The sequence below is a fragment of the Pygocentrus nattereri genome, chromosome 14, assembly GCF_015220715.1.
Source record: "Pygocentrus nattereri isolate fPygNat1 chromosome 14, fPygNat1.pri, whole genome shotgun sequence".
Taxonomy (NCBI): Eukaryota; Metazoa; Chordata; class Actinopteri; order Characiformes; family Serrasalmidae; genus Pygocentrus; species Pygocentrus nattereri.
The window spans coordinates 36,550,461-36,576,236 of NC_051224.1; the positions used below are offsets into that span (position 1 = coordinate 36,550,461).

General features: G+C 39.4%; 1 pseudogene and 4 gene segments (V, D, J or C); all 5 read left to right on the forward strand.

The window, feature by feature from the left end:
• The first annotated feature begins 623 nt into the window (after positions 1-623).
• On the forward strand, positions 624-1,788 carry LOC108414178. The segment is given in 3 exon segments: positions 624-663; positions 749-1,057; positions 1,709-1,788. Coding segments are annotated over 3 exon segments (429 nt in total).
• A 3,084-nt stretch (positions 1,789-4,872) lies between these two features.
• Positions 4,873-25,776, forward strand: part of LOC108414177 — a 512,138-nt gene continuing 491,234 nt past the window's right edge. The window contains 2 exon segments of the V gene segment in view: positions 4,873-4,925; positions 5,097-5,398. Of these exon segments, the coding sequence occupies positions 4,883-4,925; positions 5,097-5,398 (345 nt within the window).
• LOC108417000 lies at positions 8,816-9,261 on the forward strand. The segment is given in 2 exon segments: positions 8,816-8,859; positions 8,942-9,261. Coding segments are annotated over 2 exon segments (360 nt in total).
• On the forward strand, positions 9,921-10,363 carry LOC108414176 (annotated as a pseudogene).
• On the forward strand, positions 17,506-17,949 carry LOC108417043. The segment is given in 2 exon segments: positions 17,506-17,550; positions 17,633-17,949. Coding segments are annotated over 2 exon segments (360 nt in total).

Here is a 25,776-nt window from a genome sequence, read left to right on the forward strand (position 1 = left end):
TGAACCTTCTATGTGGTGAAGCTGAGGCCAGTGTATATATGAAGGCCATAAATGTAAATGTGACCTTCAGAGCTATTCTAATAAATGCTCAAAGACCCCCTATTCGGTTTTCTTTTGTGTGTGGATGTTGAATATAATGAGGGGTTTTTATTTCAGGTCTTACAGACTAAAACCATTACCTCTTCTCATAGTGTTTGATGTTTGATATTGCTTATATTTGTCCATTTCCATTATTTTAACTTCACTTTTGACCCAACAGCTCAACAAACTTTTATCCTTGTTGGTCAAAACTGCAATATTGCCATATTGGTTGCCATTAAAACTATAGTAAACAGAGTCTCATGCATCAGGCAGTGTCATCATAAGCCTTTCACCAACATTATTTTTCACATCAGATCATTTTAGATGAACCATGTTAAATAATTAATTATGCAGACAGTGTGAAAAATGATGGAATTCCCCTTTAAATCTAAAGGTGAATTGAACAACTGAAGTAAATTGCCCAACGATTTCCTCAAGAGAAAAACAGTGATGTATTGGAAGCTCCTGTATGCAAATGTTCTGACATGTCCTATATATTTCAGTTAGTAGAGGTGAAGATCAACAGCTTCTACTCGTTCACCATGTTCTCCACATCCCTTCTGCTGCTGGCTGCTGTGAGCTGTGAGTACTCAGTAGATTACAATCTTTATTTTTATGATATGTATACATTAAAAATGATAAATAGTACATGCAGTGTGTTCAACAGGTGTTTACTGTGTCGAGCTGATCCAGCCTGGATCCATGGTCAAAAATCCTGGCCAGTCGATGTCACTGACCTGTACAGTTTCTGGATACTCACTGACCAGCTACTGGACACACTGGATACGACAGCCTGCAGGAAAAGCTCTGGAGTGGATTGGACAGACATATGCAGCTGGAACCTCTTACTACAGTGATAAACTGAAAAGCAGGTTTCAACTTGCTGTGGACACGTCCAGCAGCACAGTGACCTTAAGCGGACAGAATCTGCAGACTGGCGACACGGCTGTGTATTACTGCGCTCGTGAAGGACACAGTGAGACACATCAACAGACACCCTGTACAAAAACATCCTCTTTGAGATACAGTACTGTGCAAAAGTCAAAGAGCATCATTCATTTATATTTTCTACAAGTACAAAATATTATTTTTGGAGTGTCAGAAAAATAGAAAACAAATATTCAGTAGAGCAAAAAGTCTTAACAACTTATTTCATTTTAAAGTGTTCACCATTTAGTGTGTCCACTTGATGCCTTTATTACAGTTCCCATTCTTTTCGGAAGGCTTATGGTGAGTTTTTCAATGAAATCTGCAGAAATATCTTTCCACGCCTCCAAAGTTCAGCCTTAGGAATTACATTTTCCTGTGTCTGTCTTTTTTTGCATAATTCATCTGTCAAAGATGAGTTTTGGGTGTGGTTTATCTGATGGTTACAGTTTAAGAGTCCAATTCCCTCAAGATATTTTAATAATCTATAACCCTTGTGTGGTGTTAGGGTCTCTAGAACCCATTTGCAATGTTTACCAAAGTAAAAATATGATGTGATTTTATTATTATTTCAACTTCACATTTAATGGCCTTTGCTTATTTACTGTGAAGATCATATAAAATAACCCATTTTCAGTGCCTTCACTCTGTTCAGCCCTACACATTTGTACTGCACATGTGGGGTTGGATGATCCTGCAGGGAATAAAAGTGTAGAGGAGTCCCTTCACTCTGCTCTCCTACAAAAAGACACTGGAGTGGATTGGGGTTATCTGGGATGATGCCAGTACATCTATACATGCCAAATCTGTTGAGGGACATTTGGAAAGTACCAGAAAAAACTTCCAGAACATCGTGTATCTGAAGCTGACTTTTATTAGAATGTTCCAGTGGTGGACAGTAACTCAGTAAATGTAATTAGTTTCTGTACTTTAGTATTTTTGGTGTATCTATACTGAAGTTTTTCCGTTTTGGGCGACTTTTTCCTTTCACTTCACTACATTTCAGAGTCTAATATCCGACTTTTTCCTCCTACATTTTGAGAAATCTGTCGTTCCTTTTGGTTTCTGTGTGTATAAAAACGTAACATGTCAAAACGAAAGAAGCGCAAAGCCAAAGCACCAATCAGGGCCCAGCGGTCACTTTGTTTAGAGCTGGTTTTGACCTGTTGGTCATACCGACCCAGTGCAGCACGCGGTTCAACGTCAGCGCAGCAGCGTAAAACTTTGGGAGAGTCTGTTCAACATAAATGATGAACTAACCTAACTTTGTAAATAGAGCATATAGAAATATGTCCACATATGCAGTCGAGACTGACGCGGCTTTTTTCTGAATTTCTACAAACACCATTTCATTTTATAGTAAATGAGTTTGGGCTGGTTTATGTTTATGAACAGACGCCTACAGATCAACATAGTAAAGGAGCTCATCTGTGATCCTGAGTTTAAAGCCAGTTTTTATTCAACTTAAACTTGGAACTAAGTTGTAAATAAATCTGAAACTGAAACTTTGCTTGTGTGTAAAAAGTGATTTCAGAGCCACTCGGTTCTCCCTGATGGAAACTGTTTACCTTCAGTGTTTTGTGCTTCTGATCATTTTAATAGACGTCAGCGTCACTAATTAATGACGTTCTATTAAAAGACTGGTTTACCAAGAGAGACGCTGGAGGACTTTCACCTGAAATGAGTTCATGAAGCGAGTCTGGTTATAAAAATGATAACAGGACCAGATCAGAGCCAGAATTACTCTTTTAGTACTTTTACTTTATACTTAAGTACATTTGAAGGTAAATACTTTAGTACTTTTACTCCAGTGGAGGTCTAAAGGGAGGAACTTCTACTTTTACTGGAGTAATATTTTACCATGGGGGTCTCTACTTTAACTCAAGTATATGATTTGTGTACTTCGTCCACCTCTGGAATGTTGTCAAGCATCTTCTCAGCAACATAACCGCGACTTCACAATTTCAAATTTTAACTTCCAAAAACATGCAGTGAGATATGGTACTGTAAGGAATGAGCCCCCCTTATTTATTTCATATCCATTCCCAATGGCTGTTCACTACACATTTTTCATTTTTCAGTGTTGAAATAAAATGAAAATTGGTCTGCTGAATATGTGAATGTCTAATTATTTGATACTTTAACATATACATTATCAATGGAAACTTAAGCTTTGGGATTTTAGCCGATCCACAAGCTGATGTCAAGTTTTTTGGAAAGATCAGGCTGTAGCAGAACATTAACATAACCATGTCATAAGCATGATATCGTACATGCTATACGTTGTAATGAATTTAAATGACAGATTGTGTTTATTAATATGACAATGTCATGTTACATCATAAACTGTCATGATAGATGTCATAATGATTTGACGTCATCACGGCTTATGTCACATGCTGTTTTACTAAATGCTCTCTAGTTAGCATGTATTTTAGGACAGATGTAATAACAGCTTCTTAATGGCAGCTATAAGAAATTGTCATAAACATATCATGACAAATATTAAAAGTTATCCTTAAAAGTTAAGAACATTTCTGCCTGTCTTCTAAAATGACTATTTTGGGACAGTGAGAGACATCAACAGAAACTCTGTGTGCTCTGTTTATGAATTTATTTATTAATTAGAAACAGTAGGAGGTACAGCCTGCATTCACTGACCAACACGCTTCATCTACTCCAGCTGCATCCTGTGACTGTTACACATTTTATTTGGTCAAAACAGTGTAGAACCTGCTATTGACCTTCTTTGTGGTGAAGCTGAGGCCACGGTAGATGTAAGTGCCATAAGTGTAACTATAAAACATTTAGGAGTTCTGACAAATTCTCACATTTGTATACAGGAGATAATTTCACAAAAAAAAAAAAAAAGTGTAAAACAGGCATGGAATTTGTTTTGGTGGAATGTTGAACATGAGGGTTTTTTGTTAATGGATATACACAATATAATCGGCATTATCTGGTCTAAAGGTGTCCAACTTGATGTCTTGTGTAATATTTATTAGATTTTTTTTCCATTTTCATGACTTAAATTCACTTCATTGCTCAACAAAACATCAACATTAAGGTCTAAACTGTATGTTTGCTTTAATAGTAACTTCAAAAACTAGTAAGACAAAGTCTCAGGCATCAGACAGTGTATTCATATCTATTTTATATAATAACTTTGTGGAGTATTCTGGTGTATTTCATATCATATCATGCTTATGTTAACAATTTACATTTTCAGAAAATGTAAAAAAAAAAAAAAAAAAAAAAAAAAGTTCAGTTGCTTGTTAACACAAATATTTCAATCAGCCAATCACACGGCTGCAACTCAGTGCATTTAGGCATGTAGAGGTGGTCAAGACAACTTGCTGAAGTGCAGACTGAGCATCAGAACGGGGAAGAAAGAGGATTTAAGTGACTTTGAACGTGGTGTGGTTGTTGGTGTCAGACGGGCTGGTCTGAGTATTCCAGAAACTGCTGATCTGCTGGGATTTTCACACACAACCATCTCTAAGGTTTACAGAGAACGGTCCGAAAAAGAGGAAATATCCAGTGAGCGGTCAGTTGTGTGGACAAAAATGCCTTGTTGATGTGAGAGGTCAGAGGAGAATGGGCAGACTGGTTCCAGATGATAGAAAGGCAACAGGAACTCAAATAACCAACCAAAATCTCTGAGGAACGTTTCCAACACCTTGTTGAAAGTTTGCCATGAAGAATTAAAGCAGTTCTGAAGGCAAAAGGGGGTCCAACCTTTTACCTAATAAAGTGGCTGGTGAGTGTATTTCCTCAGAAAAACAGTGATGTAATAGCTGCTTCTCTATGCAAATGTTCTGGCACGTTCTATATATTTGAGGTACTGAAGACCAGCAGCTTCCACTCGTTCACCATGTTCTCTACATCCCTACTGCTGCTGCTGGCTGCTGTGAGCTGTGAGTGTTTGTTAGATTACAATTCTATATTTCACAGATTCCCATCCCTGGTCATGGAGTACTCCCACCTTCCATCCAAGAGTCCTTCAGGATCAGAAATGGGAACAATTGATTTATGTGTATGGACTTTATCCTCTAAAAATATAATAAATAATGCAATGTGTTCAACAGGTGTTCACAGTGTTGAACTGACCCAGCCTGGATCCATGGTCATAAATCCTGGCCAGTCGATGTCACTGACCTGTACAGTTTCTGGATACTCACTGACCAGCTACTGGACACACTGGATACGGCAGCCTGCAGGAAAAGCTCTGGAGTGGATTGGACAGATACATGGAGATGGAAGCACTTACTACAGTGATAAACTGAAAAGCAGGTTTCAACTTGCTGTGGACACGTCCAGCAGCACAGTGACCTTAAGAGGACAGAACATGCAGACTGGAGACACAGCTGTGTATTACTGCGCTCGTGAACCACAGTGAGACACGTCAATAGAAACCCTGTACAAAAATATCCTCTCGGCAAAACAGCACTGCACCCTTTATTTATTGCCTTTCACGTCAAAGTGGACTTTATAATATTAATTATTGAAATAATAATAGAATTTTTTCAGTTAAAAAAATACATTTACTTTTATTTTTTCATAATTTGTGCACACTCCTTGCTTTTAACAAAGCTTCCATTATACACACACACACACACACATACTTGCTAATCTACAGGGATTTTTCAGGAATATTACTTTAGGATGCACCTCCAAAGTTCAGTCTTAGAAGATCAAATGTTAAAACTTTTATAGGTAACAAACAATTAAGTGTTGTTTATCTGATATGAGGATCTAGAACATCTTGTATGTTTATTTGGAGCCCCATTTATTTATAAATGCAATAATTGGAAATGTCAGTTCTGAATCTCCTGAGGAATATCTATGGAACAATGAAAAACTTGTACTTAAGGGCTGTTCTGAGTGGACATTAAGTGAGGGGTGGACTGTTGAATATGGGAACTGAATATCTGTGATTGTTTGATAATCTGACACACACATTTACTTAACTTTATTGACCCTCTTAGGGGAAATTAGATGTGCAGTTCATACAACAGCGAATTGCGCAGAACACATAACACCACTAATAAAAAACATCACAACATAACCTACCCCTAGAAAATTGATCACTTGTCTTTATCTATCTATCGATCTACATAGATAGATAAACTGGAACTGATTATTGATCCCACCCACAGGCTAATGTCAGTTTGGTGTCAGGAGGGCTGTAATCAAACACACCTCTGATCAATCCAAGAGAAGTCCAAGGCTTGTCAATATTTAGCCTAAAAGGGGCCCTGACCAATGAGATGGAGACCAAATAATGAATGAGACCCAAAACGTTGAGTCCTTTCAGAGGCCAAGCCGAAACAAGTCGTAAACTGATTCCAGTCCAAATTTCTCGGTCTTTTCTAACTCTTTAATGAAGTAAATCTGTACAGATTTGACTGAAACAACAAGCCTGAAACAGGATTTTATTACATTAATTTTTTTGCTTTACTGTTTAAATAAAATGATACATACTAAAGTACATTAACACATCCATCCATCCATTTTCTAAGTCGCTTCTCTGTCAGGGTCGCGGGGGGGTGCTGGAGCCTATCCCAGCAGTCTTCGGGCGGGAGGCAGGATACACCCTGGATGGGCCGCAAGTCCATCGCAGGACAGACAGACAGACACAGACACTCACACCTAGGGGCAATTTAGCATGTCCAATTGGCCTGACTGCATGTCTTTGGACTGTGGGAGGAAACCGGAGAACCCAGAGGAAACCCACGCAGACACGGGGGGAACATGCAAACTCCACACAGAGAGGACCCCGGTCGCCCGGCTGGGGAATTGAACCCAGGCCCTCCTCGCTGTGAGGCGACAGCATAATCAGTCAAAGGTTCGAGTATTTGACAAATCAAAATTGCAAGAAATTCGTTTGAGATTAAAACACAGAAAATCTGCTGCCAGAAACACACACACACACACACACACACACACACACACACACACACACACACACACACACACACACACACACAAAGCCGCTTCTCCCTCAGGGGTGCTGGAGCCTATCCCAGCGGTCATCGGGTGGAAGGCAGGATACACCCTGGACAGGTCGCCAGTCCATCGCTGCCAGAAACAGAGGGGAAAAAACAGGTTAGATTCTTCTCCTCTGTTCTGGTGGGAATGGGATTTCAAATTATTCAGCTCTGTTGTTGTGTACGGAGCCCTGATGACAACATCCTGTACAAATAAAAATAATGCGTGGCCACCCCTTATTAACGTGTGGGAACGAGATCCTAATGCGTGGCCACAACTTAGTAAGGCATGGGAATGATATGATTTAGTCATGGCCATGACTTAGTAAGCCGTAATCTCGTTCCCACGCCTTACTAAGTCATGGCCATGCATTAGGATCTTGTTCCCATGCTTTACTAAGGTCATGGCCATGACTTAGTAATTTCATTCCCATGCCTTACTAAGTCATACTAGGTCCAATTCTTTACCTCAAGTACTTTTCACCTGGAAAAATGTATTAATACCTTTTCATAATCTAATGTTTTAAAACAGAGCTATAAAATAAAGGCCTGGGGGCGAGACGGGGTGTGTGGAGTCAGTATAATTTCAGTGGAATATGGGACAGTTGTGTTCCCTGAGACATCCCACCTCAGTGATGAGAGGGGTACTGACTTGAATCCTGAGGGTGTAGAGCTGAACCTGCTCAGCAATTCTCCCTTCAAATTCATTCTTGTGCTACGCCTGCAGTGAGTGGCAAAGTACGAAACCTTGGACACGCATGACCATGACATCACACGGGGCCCAGAGCCGTTATTGGAGAGGGTGCCCTTTCGTCACTTAAGGTGAATCAGGTATAAACATGCATGTTTGCTCCCTCTCAAATAAAAGTGGGGGGCATGTGCTCTTCCTGCTCAGGAGCTCAGACGCATAAGCAAACAGTGTCAAAGTGCAAAGCATAACAAAAAACGATGTCCTTCAATGCCTTGAATGACCAACTCTGTCATTGATAATGTCCAACAACTCATACTGCAGCCTATATTCTGTAAAGGTTTTAGTATGTTTATTTTATGTTAATGCTTTTTACCTAAATTGTTAGTGTTCTGATTTGTTCTTTAGCCCAGTATGTCCTGAATTTTGGCTTCAGTTTTGGCTGAGACTTCCACTACGGCTAAACATGCACTAATGTCAGCCTCACACGACTCTGACATCAGTGATACACATTGGTGCAGCCATTTCTGCTGAGTGAAAACATTAGTTTGTGTTGGTGCTTTGCTCTGTTTTTTACTTAACAGCTTAAAAAGGCCAATTGGCAAGCCCATTGTATAAAAAAAAAATAAAATAAAATAATACTTGCATACATTTACTGTAGCTTAACACTGCTGTTAATTTACAGAGATAGAATGTAAACTCACAAAGAAACTGATCACCTTCATTTCACAATCATTTGCATTTATTTTAATGATGGTCAGAATAAGTGAACTAGTGAAATTACAGCAAAAGGCAATATTTCTAAGAAATGGAATGACTGCAATTTTACAGATTTTTACTGTTATTGAGCAATGATCCTTTTAATATTAGTTCATTTCAGTAACCCTTTACATCATGTCAAAATTTTACAATGAACTGAGAAACAGAACTGGTTCAAAATTTTAGCAAAAAAAAAAAAAAAAAATATCGGGTTACATTAACTTTCATGACAAGATCTTCAGAGGTCATCAACCCTTTGACCCTTTGTTTCTTTAAGAAATATGATTTGATAGGAGCCCCTCTATTCAAATGTTCTGGCGTTCTACATATTTAAGCCACTGGAGGTGAAGACTGACAGATTCTACTCGTTCACCATGTTCTCCACATCCCTACTGCTGCTGGCTGCTGTAAGCTGTAAGTAGTTATTAGCTTAGAATACTTTAGGAAATGTGTCATTCAAAAAAATAAGAAATAATGCATGCAATGTTTTCAACAGGTGGTGTTCACAGTGTTGAGCTGACCCAGCCTGCATCCATGGTCATAAATCCTGGTCAGTCGATGTCCCTGACCTGTAAAGTTTCTGGATATTCAGTGACTGATAGCAGCTACTGTACAGACTGGATACGGCAGCCTGCAGGAAAAGCTCTGGAGTGGATTGGAGAGATATGTGGAGATGGTAGAACTTACTACAGTGATAAACTGAAAAGCAGGTTTGCAGTTTCCAGAGACACGTCCAGCAACACAGTGACCTTAAGAGGGCAGAACATGCAGACTGGAGACACAGCTGTGTATTACTGCGCTCGTGGATCACAGTGAGACACGTCAATAGACACCCTGTACAAAAACCTGCTGTGTATAAACCTCCACTGTAAGAGTTCCTTTAGTAAGAGATGTTGAAACAGATCATTACTCATTTATTCATTCACATTCATTCTATTAATGCAGAAGTTCTGACCTAACCTGCTTTTACTCTTCATAGACGGCCCAATGCCAATTTCTTTAACCCCTTAAAACCAAAGACGTATTACATACCAAGGCTTCTTTTTCAGTAAGTACAGGGACGTCAATGCAAAGTGACTGAGCTGTTCTAGACAGGCATCTTCCTCCTCCTGACTCCTGCAGTCAGTCATTTTTTGATGGAGAACACTGTCAGTATGCTTTTTATTGATTTATTTATTATAGTGTTCTCTCCACATTCATATAATGGAACAGTAGAGGGAGATATTTCCTTTAAAACTCTGCATTCACTGACCAGCACACATCATCTACTCCAGCTGCTTCCTGTGGCTGTTACATGTCTTATTGGGTTGAAAAATAGTAAAATATGCTTCGACCTGCTCTGTGGTGAAGCTGAGGCCACTGTAGGCATCTGTACCAAAGCTACTTAAACAGTTATATGATAGGAACTTGTCTATGCAAATATTCTGCCTTATTTAGGTCACTACAGGTGAGGACCTACAGCTTCCACTCGCTCACCATGTTCTCCACATCATTACTGCTGCTGCTGGCTGCTGGGAACTGTAAGTACTTGTTAGAATCTTTTATCTGTGTAAACTTTATCGTTCAAAAAATATGAAATAACACATGAATTGTGTTCAACAGGTGTTCACTGTGCTGAACTGACCCAGCCTGCATCCATGGTCATAAATCCTGGTCAGTCAATGTCCCTGACCTGTAAAGTTTCTGGATATTCACTGACTGGTAGCAGCTACTGTACAGACTGGATACGGCAGCCTGCAGGAAAAGCTCTGGAGTGGATTGGAGCGATGTGTGGAGATGGAAAAACTTACTACAGCGATAAAATGAAAAGCAGGTTTGCAGTTTCCAGAGACTCGTCTAGGGCACAGTGACCTTAAGAGGACAGAACATGCAGACTGGAGACACAGCTGTGTATTTCTGCGCTCCTGGATCACAGTGAAACACATCAACAGACACCCTGTACAAAAACATCTTCTCTGGAACAGATCTCTGCTGTACAGGGTTTGACCTGCATTAATACGTGGAAAGAACAATGACCATTACCTGCTCATTTATTGACACTTGTGAGAGAACAGAGTTTGACCACACAGCAAGCCAAGGATTTTGCACTATGATAAAGCAGATTGACTAGACCTCAAGTTGAGGATGCTGAAGAGCACTTTGAATATACTGCAACCTGAAGACTTTGTACCATGACAGAGTTTCACTGGGAGCTTTGGATCATGATAGTGGAGTTGCTTCTCTGTCTGCTAGCTGGGGAACTGTGTATGTGCTTATTCATGTTTTGTTTGCTGTCATTTTGGATCTTAGTTATTTGATATTGCTCTTATTTTCCATTTTATGGTGCTCAGACACTCTTATCCAGGGCGACTTGCAATGGTAGCCTTTCACAGGTAGGTGCAAGTAGTGTTAGGAATCTTGCCCAAGGATGCCTAGTGTCAGGTGTTTGCCCTGGCAGAGGTTTGAACCCTGTTCCACAGGACGGATGGTGGAGAGGTTACCCACTTCCATCCAATTCTCATGTTATTTGGGACTGGCAAAGTGCTACATAATTATTTTTAACATTATCACAACATCCCACTGCACACACAGAATACAGCAGAAAGTCCCCGCTTGCGCACCAAAGTCATTTGTAGCCTCATTTTTCAAAGCATCTAATTTTGAGTGAAAGTGGTGAAGCATTATTATTTTTTTGCTGTCCAGTATTAATTTGCATATCATTAGTATCTATATGTTTAGTAATACAGGGAGGTTGGCATTGTTTTGACAAAATCAGCCTTGAGAAAATAAACCATGATTTCAACAATGTCAGCCAGGATCTCCAGACAGTAAGCCAGTGTTTCAACATTATCAGGCAAAATCTCCAGAAAATAAGATCACTTCAACATAATCAGTCAAAGGTTCCAGTATTTGACGAATCAAAATGGCAAGAAATTCGTTTGAGATTAAAACACAGAAAATCTGCTGCCAGAAACACACACACACACACACACACACACACACACACACACACACACACACACACACACACACACACAAAGCCGCTTCTCCCTCAGGGGTGCTGGAGCCTATCCCAGCGGTCATCGGGCGGAAGGCAGGATACACCCTGGACAAGTCGCCAGTCCATCGCTGCCAGAAACAGAGGGGAAAAAACAGGTTAGATTCTTCTCCTCTGTTCTGGTGGGAATGGGATTTCAAATTATTCAACTCTGTTGTTGTGTACGGAGCCCTCATGACGACGTCCTGTACAAATAAAAATAATGCGTGGCCACCCCTTATTAACGTGTAGGAATGAGATCCTAATGCGTGGCCACAACTTAGTAAGGCATGGGCATGATATGATTTAGTCATTACGGCTTACTAAGTCATGGCCATGCATTAGGATCTTGTTCCCATGCTTTACTAAGTCATGGCCATGACTTAATCATTTCATTCCCATGCCTTACTAAGTCATACTAGGTCCAATTCTTTACCTCAAGTACTTTTCACCTGGAAAAACATTTATTAATACCTTTTCATAATCTAATGTTTTAAAACAGAGCTATAAAATAAAGGCCTGGGGGCGAGACGGGGTGTGTGGAGTCAGTATAATTTCAGTGGAATATGGGACAGTTGTGTTCCCTGAGACATCCCACCTCAGTGATGAGAGGGGTACTGACTTTAATCCTGAGGGTGTAGAGCTGAAGCTGCTCAGCAATTCTCCCTTCAAATTCATTCTTGTGCTACGCCTGCAGTGAGTGGCAAAGTACGAAACCTTGGACACGCATGACCATGACATCACACGGGGCCCAGAGCCGTTATTGGAGAGGGTGCCCTTTCGTCACTTAAGGTGAATCAGGTATAAACATGCATGTTTGCTCCCTCTCAAATAAAAGTGGGGGGCATGTGCTCTTCCTGCTCAGGAGCTCAGACGCATAAGCAAACAGTGTCAAAGTGCAAAGCATAACAAAAAACGATGTCCTTCAATGCCTTGAATGACCAACTCTGTCATTGATAATGTCCAACAACTCATACTGCAGCCTATATTCTGTAAAGGTTTTAGTATGTTTATTTTATGTTAATGCTTTTTACCTAAATTGTTAGTGTTCTGATTTGTTCTTTAGCCCAGTATGTCCTGAATTTTGGCTTCAGTTTTGGCTGAGACTTCCACTACGGCTAAACATGCACTAATGTCAACCTCACACGACTCTGACATCAGTGATACACATTGGTGCAGCCATTTCTGCTGAGTGAAAACATTAAAGAACTTACATTATTCAAAATCCATAGCCTTTTACAGGCCTGAGTGATTCCCCGCATTTCTCGCATGAAACAGCTGATATGAACGGAGCTCCTCTATGCAAATGTTCTGCCATCATCTGTATATTTAAGCTACTAGTGGTGAAGACCGACACCTTTCACTTGTTCAACTATGTTCTCCACATCTGTCCTGCTGCTGGCTGCTGTGACCTGTGAGTTTGTTAGGTTAGCTTTAATCTCTGAAGGCTAATAAAAGGTTTTAACAGGTGTTCACTGTGTTGAGAACCTGATACATGATTAAGACTTGATTCTCAATTAGATCACATATTAAACTATAAATGCATTGAGTACCAATAATGTATGACTTTCACAGGGGTCCACTCCTATGAGCTCACCCAGCCTGAATTCCTGGCCGTTCGTCCAGATCAAACTCTGACCATCAACTGTAAAGTTTCTTACTCAATTACCAGCTATGCCACAGTTTGGATACGGCAGCCTGCAGGAAAAGCTCTGGAGTGGGTTGCAACTATGGGCTACAGTGGAGGCTTATACTACAAAGATTCACTTAAAAGCAAGTTCAGCTTGTCTAGAGACACGTCCAGCAGCACAGTGACCTTAAGAGGGCAGAATCTGCAGACTGGAGACACAGCTGTGTATTACTGCGCTCGTGAAGGACACAGTGAGACACGTCAATAGAAACCCTGTACAAAAACTCCTGCTGTGCATAAATCGGTCCACTGACCTTCACCCGTTTATTTATTCCATTAGTATAGAAATTCTGAACTGAACTGCTTCTTAACTCCAAGTAGCAGGATTTCATTTTATTTAAAATCAGTGATACAAAAGATGATTTTTCAAGGGTTTTTGGTTAATGGAATGGTCTTTCAGATTGACGTTGAATGTGATTTATACGGTTCTACATAGAACCTTTCTAAAAATGGGACCACAAAGCATTCTTCTATTGGTACAAGCTTGATGTCCTACTGGTAGCAGAACCCATTTTGGACGGACGGACATACATACATACATACATACATACATACATACCCTTCACCATCAGTCTGAAGAACCATTCCACCATGCAAAGAGCCGATTAAGCATGAAATGGTTCCATAAGCACTCAGGGCTCTAAATAGAACCCTTTTTTAAAACTAACAAACCCTTGAAGATCAATCTTTTATGAGAGTAGTTACAACATTATTGACCAAAACAGTAATATTACATGACTGAACAGAACGGACAATACAGTTTCTCTCGGTTCTCCAGCCTCAGCAGCATGGAGGCTCTGTTATATCTAAAAACGAGTTAGCCACAAGCTTTGTCTGCATTGATGCTTAAATATAATAAGCTTTTTAAACCGATTGAAACTGTCAGTTTCATGAGCGAATGCGACCTGTTTTTTCAGACATTTATTAAATCCTAATCATCAACTGTGGCACTTTTGTTGGTGCTTTGCTCTGTTTTTTACTTAACAACTTAAAAAGGCCAATTGGCAAGCCCATTGTATAAAAAAAAAAAAAAAAAAAAAAAAAAAAAAAAAAAAAAAAAAACACACACACACACACACACACACAAACAACACACCCCACACCTGTATAAGCCCCATACATTTACTGTAGCTTAACGCTGCTGTTAATTAACAGAGATAGAATGTAAACTCACAAAGAAACTGATCACCTTCATTTCACAAACATTTGCATTTATTTTAATGATGGTCAGAATAAGTGAACTAGTGAAATTACAGCAAAAGGCAATATTTCTAAGAAATGGAATGACTACAATTTTACAGATTTTTACTGTTATTGAGCAATTGTCCTTAAATATTAGTTCATTTCAGTAACCCTTTACATCATGTCAAAATTTTACAATTAAAAAAACAATAATAAATAAAATCGGGTTACATTAACTTTCATGACAAGGTCTTCAGAGGTCATCAACCCTTTGACCCTTTGTTTCTTTAAGAAATATGATTTGATAGGAGCCCCTCTATTCAAATGTTCTGGCGTTCTACATATTTAAGCCACTGGAGGTGAAGACTGACAGATTCTACTCGTTCACCATGTTCTCCACATCCCTACTGCTGCTGGCTGCTGTAAGCTGTAAGTAGTTATTAGCTTAGAATACTTTAGGAAATGTGTCATTCAAAAAAATAAGAAATAATGCATGCAATGTTTTCAACAGGTGGTGTTCACAGTGTTGAGCTGACCCAGCCTGCATCCATGGTCATAAATCCTGGTCAGTCAGTGTTACTGACCTGTAAACTTTCTGGATATTCAGTGACTGATAGTTACTGTTCACACTGGATACGGCAGCCTGCAGGAAAAGCTCTGGAGTGGATTGAAGCGATATGTGGAGATGGTAGCACTGGCCACAGCGATAAACTAAAAAGCAGGTTTGCAGTTTCCAGAGCCTCGTCCAGCAACACAGTGACCTTAAGAGGACAGAACATGCAGACTGGAGACACAGCTGTGTATTACTGCGCTCGTGAACCACAGTGAGACACATCAACAGACACCCTGTACAAAAACCTGCTGTGTATAAACCTCCACTGTAAGAGTTCCTTTAGTAAGAGATGTTGAAACAGATCATTACTCATTTATTCATTCACATTCATTCTATTAATGCAGAAGTTCTGACCTAACCTGCTTTTACTCTTCATAGACGGCCCAATGCCAATTTCTTTAACCCCTTAAAACCAAAGACGTATTACATACCAAGGCTTCTTTTTCAGTAAGTACAGGAACGTCAATGCAAAGTGACTGAGCTGTTCTAGATAGGCATCTTCCTCCTCCAGACTCCTGCAGTCAGTCATTTTTTGATGGAGAACACTGTCAGTGTGCTTTTTATTGATTTATTTATTATAGTGTTCTCTCCACATTCATATATGGAACAGTAGAGGGAGATATTTCCTTTAAAACTCTGCATTCACTGACCAGCACACATCATCTACTACAGCTGCTGCCTGTGACTGTTACACATTTTATTTGGGCAAAAGCATCAGTGTAGAACCTGCTACTGACCTTGTCTGAGGCTGCTATAGATGTAAAAGCCATAAATCTAAATATATCCTATAGAACTTTTAGGACTATAAAAGTTCTGACAAATGCTTACATTTGTATATAGGAGATAAAGTAGCCTCAGAAAAATGTGATACATAGCGAGGGGATTTGTACTGCAAGACAAGGCAAGGCAAGTTTGTTTATATAGCACCTTTCAAACACGGGTGTCGTTCAAAGTGCTATACAAATGAGAAAATTGATTTAAAAAAAAAAAAGAAAAAAAAAAGAGAAAAAAAAAGTATTAGTATGTAAAGTACAGTAAACACAAAAAAATTAAAATGATTAAAACAATCCCTTTAAAGGAGAAAATTAATTTAAAATCAAATTAGAAATTACATTAGGATAGTTACATATTCAAATAAAAAAAAAAGCTGGATTAGGATTGAAAAAAAGTGCCATTACAGAGGAAAAAGGGGCCAGAAACTGAGCTGAAAGCTGCTCAAACAGGAACGTTTTGAGCCTATTGGTAGGATGTGGAATATGATGAGGGGTTTCATTGTTAATGATATACAGAATATAATCATCATTATCTGATCTAAGTGTATCTAACTTGCTGCCTGTTTATATTTGTTCATATTCCTACAGTTAAATTTACTTCATTGCTCAGCAGCTCAACAAATGTTAACCTTTAAGGTCAAGTTTGCTTTATTAGTAGCTTCTAAGACTAGTAAAACAGTCTCAGGCATCAGGCAGCATATGCATAACTGTTTTATGTAATAACTTTCTGTAAGGGAGACTTTAGAGATACATTCTTCAGATGTCTGGTTCTAATCACAACCACTGTGAGCAACTCTGGTGTATTTCGCATCAGATCATGCGTCGTGATTTTATTCATTTTATTCAACACACATTTACAACCCTATTTCCCAAAAAGTTTGGACACTGTTTGAAATGTAAATAGTCCAAGGCTTGTCAATATTTAGCCTAAAAGGGGCCCTGACCAATGAGATGGAGACCAAATCATGAATGAGACCCGAAACGTTGAGTCCTTTCAGAGGCCAAGCCGAAAAAGTCGCAAACTGATTCCAGTCCAAATTTCTTGGTCTTTTCTAACTCTTTAATGAAGTAAATCTGTACAGATTTGACTGAGACAACAAGCCTGAAACAGGATTTTATTACATTAATTTTTTTGCTTTACTGTTTAAATAAAATGATACATACTAAAGTACATTAACATACATTCTTAAATACAATGAAAGTGGGAGAACATTCTAGAACATCTGTGATGAGCTAGAACATTCTAGAATGGTGCAAACATTTCAGAGATCTTTCTAGATATTTTAATTCGTAAACACAAGTACAGAATGCCAACCTTACATTGGTGTTTGTTGGAGAACACTGGGTCGGTGTGCTCTGGTCTTTTTTCAGGAATATTCTTCTCCGTTTTATGCTGGTTCATTTGGTTTATGAGGCCGTATTCAGGGTGAGTGTGAAGCCCAGGCCAATACTAGAGTGCTGTTGTTTGAATGGGAATAGAGGGCCACAGTGTTCTGGGCTTTAAAGAGTCATACATGAGAACACTAGAGGGAGACGTTTCCTCAAAACTCTGCATTCACTGACCAACACTCATCATCTACTCCAGCTGCTTCCTGTGGCTGTTACATGTCTTATTGGGTTGAAAAATAGTAAAATATGCTTCGACCTGCTCTGTGGTGAAGCTGAGGCCACTGTAGGCATCTGTACCAAAGCTACTTAAACAGTTATATGATAGGAACTTGTCTATGCAAATATTCTGCCTTATTTAGGTCACTACAGGTGAGGACCTACAGCTTCCACTCGCTCACCATGTTCTCCACATCATTACTGCTGCTGCTGGCTGCTGGGAACTGTAAGTACTTGTTAGAATCTTTTATCTGTGTAAACTTTATCGTTCAAAAAATATGAAATAACACATGAATTGTGTTCAACAGGTGTTCACTGTGCTGAACTGACCCAGCCTGCATCCATGGTCATAAATCCTGGTCAGTCAATGTCCCTGACCTGTAAAGTTTCTGGATATTCACTGACTGATAGCAGCTACTGTACAGACTGGATACGGCAGCCTGCAGGAAAAGCTCTGGAGTGGATTGGAGAGATATGTGGAGATGGTAGCACTGACTACAGTGATAAACTAAAAAGCAGGTTTGAAGTTTCCAGAGCCTCGTCCAGCAACACAGTGACCTTAAGAGGACAGAACATGCAGACTGGAGACACAGCTGTGTATTACTGCGCTCGTGACCCACAGTGAGACACATCAACAGACACCCTGTACAAAAACATGCTGTGTATAAACCTCCACTGTAAGAGTTCCTTTAGTAAGAGATGTTGAAACAGATCATTACTCATTTATTCATTCACATTCATTCTATTAATGCAGAAGTTCTGACCTAACCTGCTTTTACTCTTCATAGACGGCCCAATGCCAATTTCTTTAACCCCTTAAAACCAAAGACGTATTACATACCAAGGCTTCTTTTTCAGTAAGTACAGGGACTTCAATGCAAAGTGAATGAGCTGTTCTAGATAGGCATCTTCCTCCTCCAGACTCCTGCAGTCAGTCATTTTTTGATGGAGAACACTGTCAGTATGCTTTTTATTGATTTATTTATTATAGTGTTCTCTCCACATTCATATATGGAACAGTAGAGGGAGATATTTCCTTTAAAACTCTGCATTCACTGACCAGCACACATCATCTACTCCAGCTGCTGCCTGTGACTGTTACACATTTTATTTGGGCAAAAGCATCAGTGTAGAACCTGCTACTGACCTTGTCTGAGGCTGCTATAGATGTAAAAGCCATAAATCTAAATATATCCTATAGAACTTTTAGGACTATAAAAGTTCTGACAAATGCTTACATTTGTATATAGGAGATAAAGTAGCCTCAGAAAAATGTGATACTTAGCGAGGGGATTTGTACTGCAAGACAAGGCAAGGCAAGTTTCTTTATATAGCACCTTTCAAAACATGGGTGTCGTTCAAAGTGCTATACAAATGAGAAAATGGTACAGTAAGCACACAAAAAAAAAATTAAAATGATTAAAACAATCCCTTTAAAGGAGAAAATTAATTTAAAGTCAAATTAGAAATTACATTAGGATAGTTACATAATCAAAATAAAAACAAAGCTGGATGAGGATTGAAAAAAGTGCCATTACAGAGGAAAAAGGGGCCAGAAACTGAGCTGAAAGCTGCTCAAACAGGAACAGGGATGTGGAATATGATGAGGGGTTTCATTGTTAATGATATACAGAATATAATCATCATTATCTGATCTAAGTGTATCTAACTTGCTGCCTGTTTATATTTGTTCATATTCCTTCAGTTAAATTTACTTCATTGCTCAGCAGCTCAACAAATGTTAACCTTTAAGGTCAAGTTTACTTTATTAGTAGCTTCTAAGACTAGTAAAACAGTCTCAGGCATCAGGCAGCATATGCATAACTGTTTTATGTAATAACTTTCTGTAAGGGAGACTTTAGAGATTCATTCTTCAGATGTCTGGTTCTAATCACAACCACTGTGAGCAACTCTGGTGTATTTCGCATCAGATCATGCGTCGTGATTTTATTCAGCAAATATGGGGAAAAAAAAAAAAAAAAAAAAGTCTGAACGTTTCCTTTACATCTTGTGAAATGAACAGATGTGGTAAACTGGCAGTGTTTCCTCAGTAGAAAAAGGTGCAGGAGGTGAAGACCAGCTGCTTCCACTCGTTCACCATGTTCTCCACATCCCTCCACTTTAAATGTTCCCTGAACATCATTAATGTCTCCACAATTTCCATTTCACATTTCCTGAGTATGACTAACCCTTTAAATGTTCTGCTGAACCATTTGATAGAGCACATTGAGTCATTATATATGCCTACAAAGTGCCATCTTGACCATTTGGTAAAATGTAAATATTTTATAAATTGTGAGGTCAAAATTATAAAAAAAAAAAAAAAAAAAAAAAAAACCCACCCAACCAACACACACACACACACACACCCCTGGTGGTTAACTAGCAACAGGTCAGTAACATGAATGGGTATAAAGAAAAAGAAAAAAAAGCAGCATCTCAGAGAGGCAGAGTCTTTCAGAAGTGAAGATGGGGAGAGGTTCAACTCTGTAAAAGACTGTGCAATCAAATATTGCAATAATTCAATGTTTCTACATGTAAAATAGCAAATAATTTTTGCTTTTCATCATCTATGATAATAAAATTAAAAGACTCAGAATCTGGAGAAATCACTGTATGCAAGGGACAAAAACCAATGTTTCCTGGCCGTGATCTTCAGGCCCTCAGATGGCTTTACATTAAAAACAGACCTGCTTCTGTAGTAGAAATCATTGCTTAGGCTCAGAAGCACTTCTGAAAACCACTGTCTGTGAAAACAGTTCATGACTACACACAAATACAAGTTAAAACTATAAAATAGAAACACAAACAGGATCCAGAAATGCTGCCACCTTCTCTGGGCTTGAGCTCATTTAAAATGGAAATGAGTGTCCTGTGGTCCTTTTTGGAAATCATGGACACTGTGTCCTACAGAGCTAAAGACCACTCAGCTCGTTATCAGCACACAGTTTAAGAGCCAGTATTCATTATGGTGTAGGGTAGCATTAGTGCACGTGGCGTGGGGGACATGCACATCTATGAAGGCACCATTAATGCTGAACCATATAGACATGTTATGCCAACATATGCTGCCATGCAGATGGTATCTTTGAGGGAAGGCCTTGTTTATTACAGCAAGACAATGTAAAATCACATTCTGCACATTACAACAGAATTTCTCAATATAAAAAAGTGTCTGGGCTCTAAACTGACCTGCCTGCAGTGCAGACCTGTCACCATTGAGAACATTTGCCACATTATAAAATGAAAAATAGGACCCCTCAAGTTAACAAACCTACAGAGTGTTGTTAAAAGAAGAGGTGATGAAAGACAATAGTAAATAGTCGATCATCTGAACTTTTTGTTTTTGAATCAAATGTAAAACGGGCATATATTTTTCAAAATAGTACAATTTCTCAGTTTTTCCTCAACATTTGATATGTTGTCTTTGTACTTTTTTCTCTTTAAAAATATGGTTTACATGATTTTATTATATTATTTTTATTTACATTCTGCACAGCGTCCCAACTTTTTTGGAAATGGAGTTGTATATGTTAGTTAAAATCACAAAGTTGTAAAAAGATAAACTCAGTATGGTGTACCTCAGAGCTCCATACTTGCTCCCTCATATTTCTTGTTACAGAGTTTTATGCCAGACTATGCTAATCCTGTGGATGAATAATGATGAATATCACTTAAATTTCATTTACCAAATGTATTAAAACTCAGAAATCAAATTGAACAAATGGCCTTTACAATATATATAGTAAAAAATTATAAATAAAAAAATAGGACATCTTTTTAGATATTCTAATCAATCACACACACACACACACACACACACACACACACACACACACACACACACACACACACACACGTACAGAACACCAACCTTATATTTGACTTTGTGGGTGTTGGAGAACACTGGACCTGTGTGCTCTGGTCTTTTTTCAAGAATATTCTGTATTTTATGCTGGTTTATTTGGTTTATGAGGCCGTATTCAGGGAGAGTGTGAAGCCCAGGCCAATGTTAGAGTGATGGTGTTTGAATGGGAATGGTAGGTCAGTATGTTCTAGGCTTTAAAAAGTCCTCCATGACAACAGTAGAGGGATACATTCCCTCAAAAACTCTGACTGACCAACACTCACCATCTAGGACAGCTGCATCCTATTGCTGTTTTATTTGGTCAAAAACACAAACATGAAATTTGCTGTCAACCTGCTCTGGGGTGAAGCTGAGGCCACTGTGGGTCAATATCTGTACTGAAGCTTTCTGTCGTCTGATATTCATCCTAATAATGATATTTAAAAGTACATTCAACTAACCATCAACTATGTACACTTTATTAGCGGTCTGTTCTGTTTTAGTTTGTATTTAACATCTTAGTGTCCTACTTACTATCAACTAGGAAAAATCTCTAGATTAATGAATATATTTCCATCCATCCATTTTCTAAGCCGCTTCTTCGTCAGGGTCGCGGGGGGGTGCTGGAGCCTATCCCAGCAGTCTTCGGGTGGAAGGCAGGATACACCCTGGACAGGTCGCCAGTCCATTTTTGTTAATTATACATTATATGAGAACAGCGTGACTGTGGAGAACATAATAGAACAGCGTGGATGGGGCTGAATATTCTAACAGTGTGAATTTTGCAGAACAGTGAGACTGTGGAGAACGTTGTAGAACAGTGTGGATAGGGCCAAATATTCTGACAGGGTGAATGCTGAGGATATTGTAGAACAGCGTGAATGAAGAACATTCTAGAACACTGTAGATGGAAGAAAGTTTGCCAGAGACTCCAAACATTCATTTACATGGACAGCAGTCAAACATTTTGGTTTGTTGGTATTAAGGGACAGCGGGGAGGCAGACCCAAGTACAGAACTGAAAGCCAGTGGAAAAAAGAGGGAAGCAAGGCAATTTATTGGGGCAACAGAGCATGTTTTTCAGATACTGTAAATCAGAGCTGGGTTCAAACCGCCACCGTACTGACTGGTGGCCCGTGGTGTTACCACTGCACCACCGGGATGCACAGATAACCCTGGTAGAAGCCCTTCAAAGAAGGGAAAGAAAGAAAAGGTGGGAACGTAGAAGAAAGGAAAGCTATAACCAGCAAGTTCAAACAAAGGCTGAATTAGAACAGAGAAAAAAAGATAACGAGGACCCAAAAGATGCCACCACCGTGATTTATGACGGGAAAGCTAATTTTATGCTTCCCTTCACTTGTTTACTCTTCGAACAAACACCTTTTGTATGGCTTGGATTCTGTTTTTCTTCCTTTGGGTGAGTAATTTGGGGGCAATTACTCTCTTTTGTTTTTTCCAGCCCTCTTTTTATGTTATTTATTTTTTCGTTTTGGGGCAATATCTTTTCTCAGCAGACTTAGACTAAGTACTGTACCGGTCACCCCTCTACAAAGGTGTGACAAACACTGCTGTTTGCCACAGCCTTAAGTAGGGGAGGCCACAGGTGTATGAGGTTAGCCTAATTAGTCTGTGGCACCTCACCGCCATCGCCCTCTTATGGCAACAGGCGGTACAGGCTGGGCAAAACATGCAGTATATTCAACAGGTGTTCACAGTGTTGAACTGACCCAGCCTGGATCCATAGCCATAAATCCTGGTCAGTCGATGTCACTGACTTGTAAAGTGTCCGGATATTTGCTGACTGACGGCAGCTGTTGTACAGCTTGGATACAGCAGCCTGCAGGAAAAGCTCTGGAGTGCATTGGAGCGATATGTAGCGCTGGTGAAACGTACTATGGTGATAAACTGAAAAGCAGGTTTGTAGTTTCCAGAGACTTGTCCAGCAGCACAGTGACAGGTTGGTGGAGGAGGCATAATTGGCTGGGGCTGTTTTTCAGTGTCTGGGCCTTTTAGGTCCAGTGGTGATGTTAAAGCTGTGTATGAAAATTAGGCACTAAAACAGTGTAATATAGTGTAATTCAGAGACATATGAATAATATTTGGGAGTGTGAACCTCTAACAAGCTTATATAGAAGCAACAGTCAGCTGTCCACATACATTTAACCACATATGTATATAGTGTATATATATCTGTATGCTTGAGAGATGCTGGTTTAGTTTTCTGACTCCACACACATTATCAGTGAAAGTAAGGCCAGTTTTGGCTGATGTCAGAGTTGATATTTGGAAAGAGCAGAACTCAACATATTAAGTAGAATTATTGGGAAAAGCAACTGGTATAATAAAAAAAATCAAACAACTCACCTTTTAGGCATAATAACTTCATGTTTTACGTTACACTAACTCAAGTTTTCATTACACGTTACTGAACCTTTTTAAGGCAGTTTGTTTCCTCAATTTTCTTAAAGTAACTTCAGCTTATCCAGGCTAAAAGTTCACCCCACCATCAGTGACATCATGATGGAAATAAAGTGTGTTGTGGCTCCATCCAGTACTTATGTGCTGCTGAGCTGAGTGGAGCAGTAGAGTCTCATCAACACTCACCATGAAGATCACGCTCTCCTTACTACTGACACTACTCAGCTTCACTGGTGAGTTTTCTGGCCTGTAAAATTAACAATATCACCCTCTAACAATTCTGTATTAAAGCTGCGTGTAAATGATGTCTCTCTTTTTTCTATGATGAGGTGGAGTGCTGTGATTTCATCTCAGGATATCTTGATGGTGGGAGAGGAAATATTGATTAAAGGGTTGAGGGTGGCTACTCGACTGCTTAGAATACAGTGTGACATTAGTATTGCCATTAGCTTGGGAACATACAGCCAACAGTAAATCTCTATTTAAAAAAGTGAACATGTTTTAATGTTGAAAGTCGTAGAGTTGAGGCTGGGCAATCCATACTGCCTTGATCTGAGCTACAATGAATATGATGAAAGATTTCTATAAGTGCTTCCGTTTTACTGGAAAATACAACAAACCCATTTACTAAAACCCAATTTATTGCAAGGTGAATGATGTGAGGGTGCAAAGCCCAATTATGAGAGCGTCCAGTTATCAGATGAGTGAGGTAATCACCTCTGAAACTGGAACTATGCAAATCCTCCTCCTCCCTTTATGAAGAGCCGCTGAGCAGCACTGAGAGATCTGCGGAGAAAAGCTCATCAGCTCAGACACAACCTCAACCATGTTCAGCACATCTCTAACACTGCTGATGATCGCTAGTCTACCATGTACGTCTCAGGGTTAGAGGAAGAGAATGAAATAGCAGAGGAAATCTTTCTGTGATCATGTTTCATTCAGAACTTTAATTCTTCTTCTTTTCTGCAGGTTTTCAGAGTCAGACTCTCACTCAGTCTGAAGCTGTGGTTAAACAACCTGGAGAGTCTCATAAACTGACCTGTACAGCATCTGGATTCACATTCAGTAGCTATTATATGGGCTGGATCAGACAGGCTCCTGGAAAAGGACTGGAGTGGATTGCATATATTGGCACAGCAAGCTCTCCCATCTACTATTCCCAGTCAGTCCAGGGAAGATTTACAGTCTCCAGATCCGACTCCAGCAGCCAGCTGTACTTACAGATGAACAGTCTGAAGAGTGAAGACACTGCTGTGTATTACTGTGCAAGAGAGTCACAGTGATAGAAAACAGTGGCAGAGCTGCACAAAAACACTCCCCCATTCCATTACAGAGGAAAGCTGCTGCTATGCCGTCAATGTTAGGAGCACTTTTTGATTAGTGTAACTGTTAAATTAGGAATAAAATGAAAACTCACTCCCTTTTTAGTTCTTAATGTCATGTATGAAAATTAGGCACTAAAACAGTGTAATATAGTGTAATTCAGAGACATATGACCAGCAAAGGGGAACATCATCTTAAAAATAAGGATACGGTTTCTAAAATTTCCAAATTACAACATTATTAAAAAAAATTAAGTTCCTTAGACAAATAATCACAAACTCTCTGAATGTTCATCTAAAGATTGTTCCAGCATGTTCCTGTGCACAAACCACAGTAAATAGAGGAACTCTAGCGGCCTGCACAGAGCCCTGATCTCAACTGCCCTGAACACCTTCAGAACCTTTAGAAGGTCTTCTCGTTCAACATTAGTTCCTGACCTCACAAATGATCTTTTGACTGAATGGGCTCAAATTTCCACAAACGCACTCCAAAATCCTGGGTATAGCCTTCCCAGAAGAGTGGAGGCTGTTATAGCCACAATGGGAGGCCCGATTACATAATAATGCTAATATTTGGGAGTGTGAACCTCTAACAAGCTCATATAGAAGCAACAGTCAGCTGCCCACATACATTTAACCACATATGTATATAGTGTATATATATCTGTAAGTTTTCATTAAACATTATGGAACTTTTTTTAAGGCAGCTTGTTTCCTCAATTTTCTTACAGTAAATTCAGCTTATCCAGGCTAAAAGTTCACCCCACCATCCATGACATCATGATGCAAATCCAGTGTGTTGTGGCTCCATCCAGTACTTATGTGCTGCTGAGCTGAGTGGAGCAGTAGAGTCTCATCAACACTCA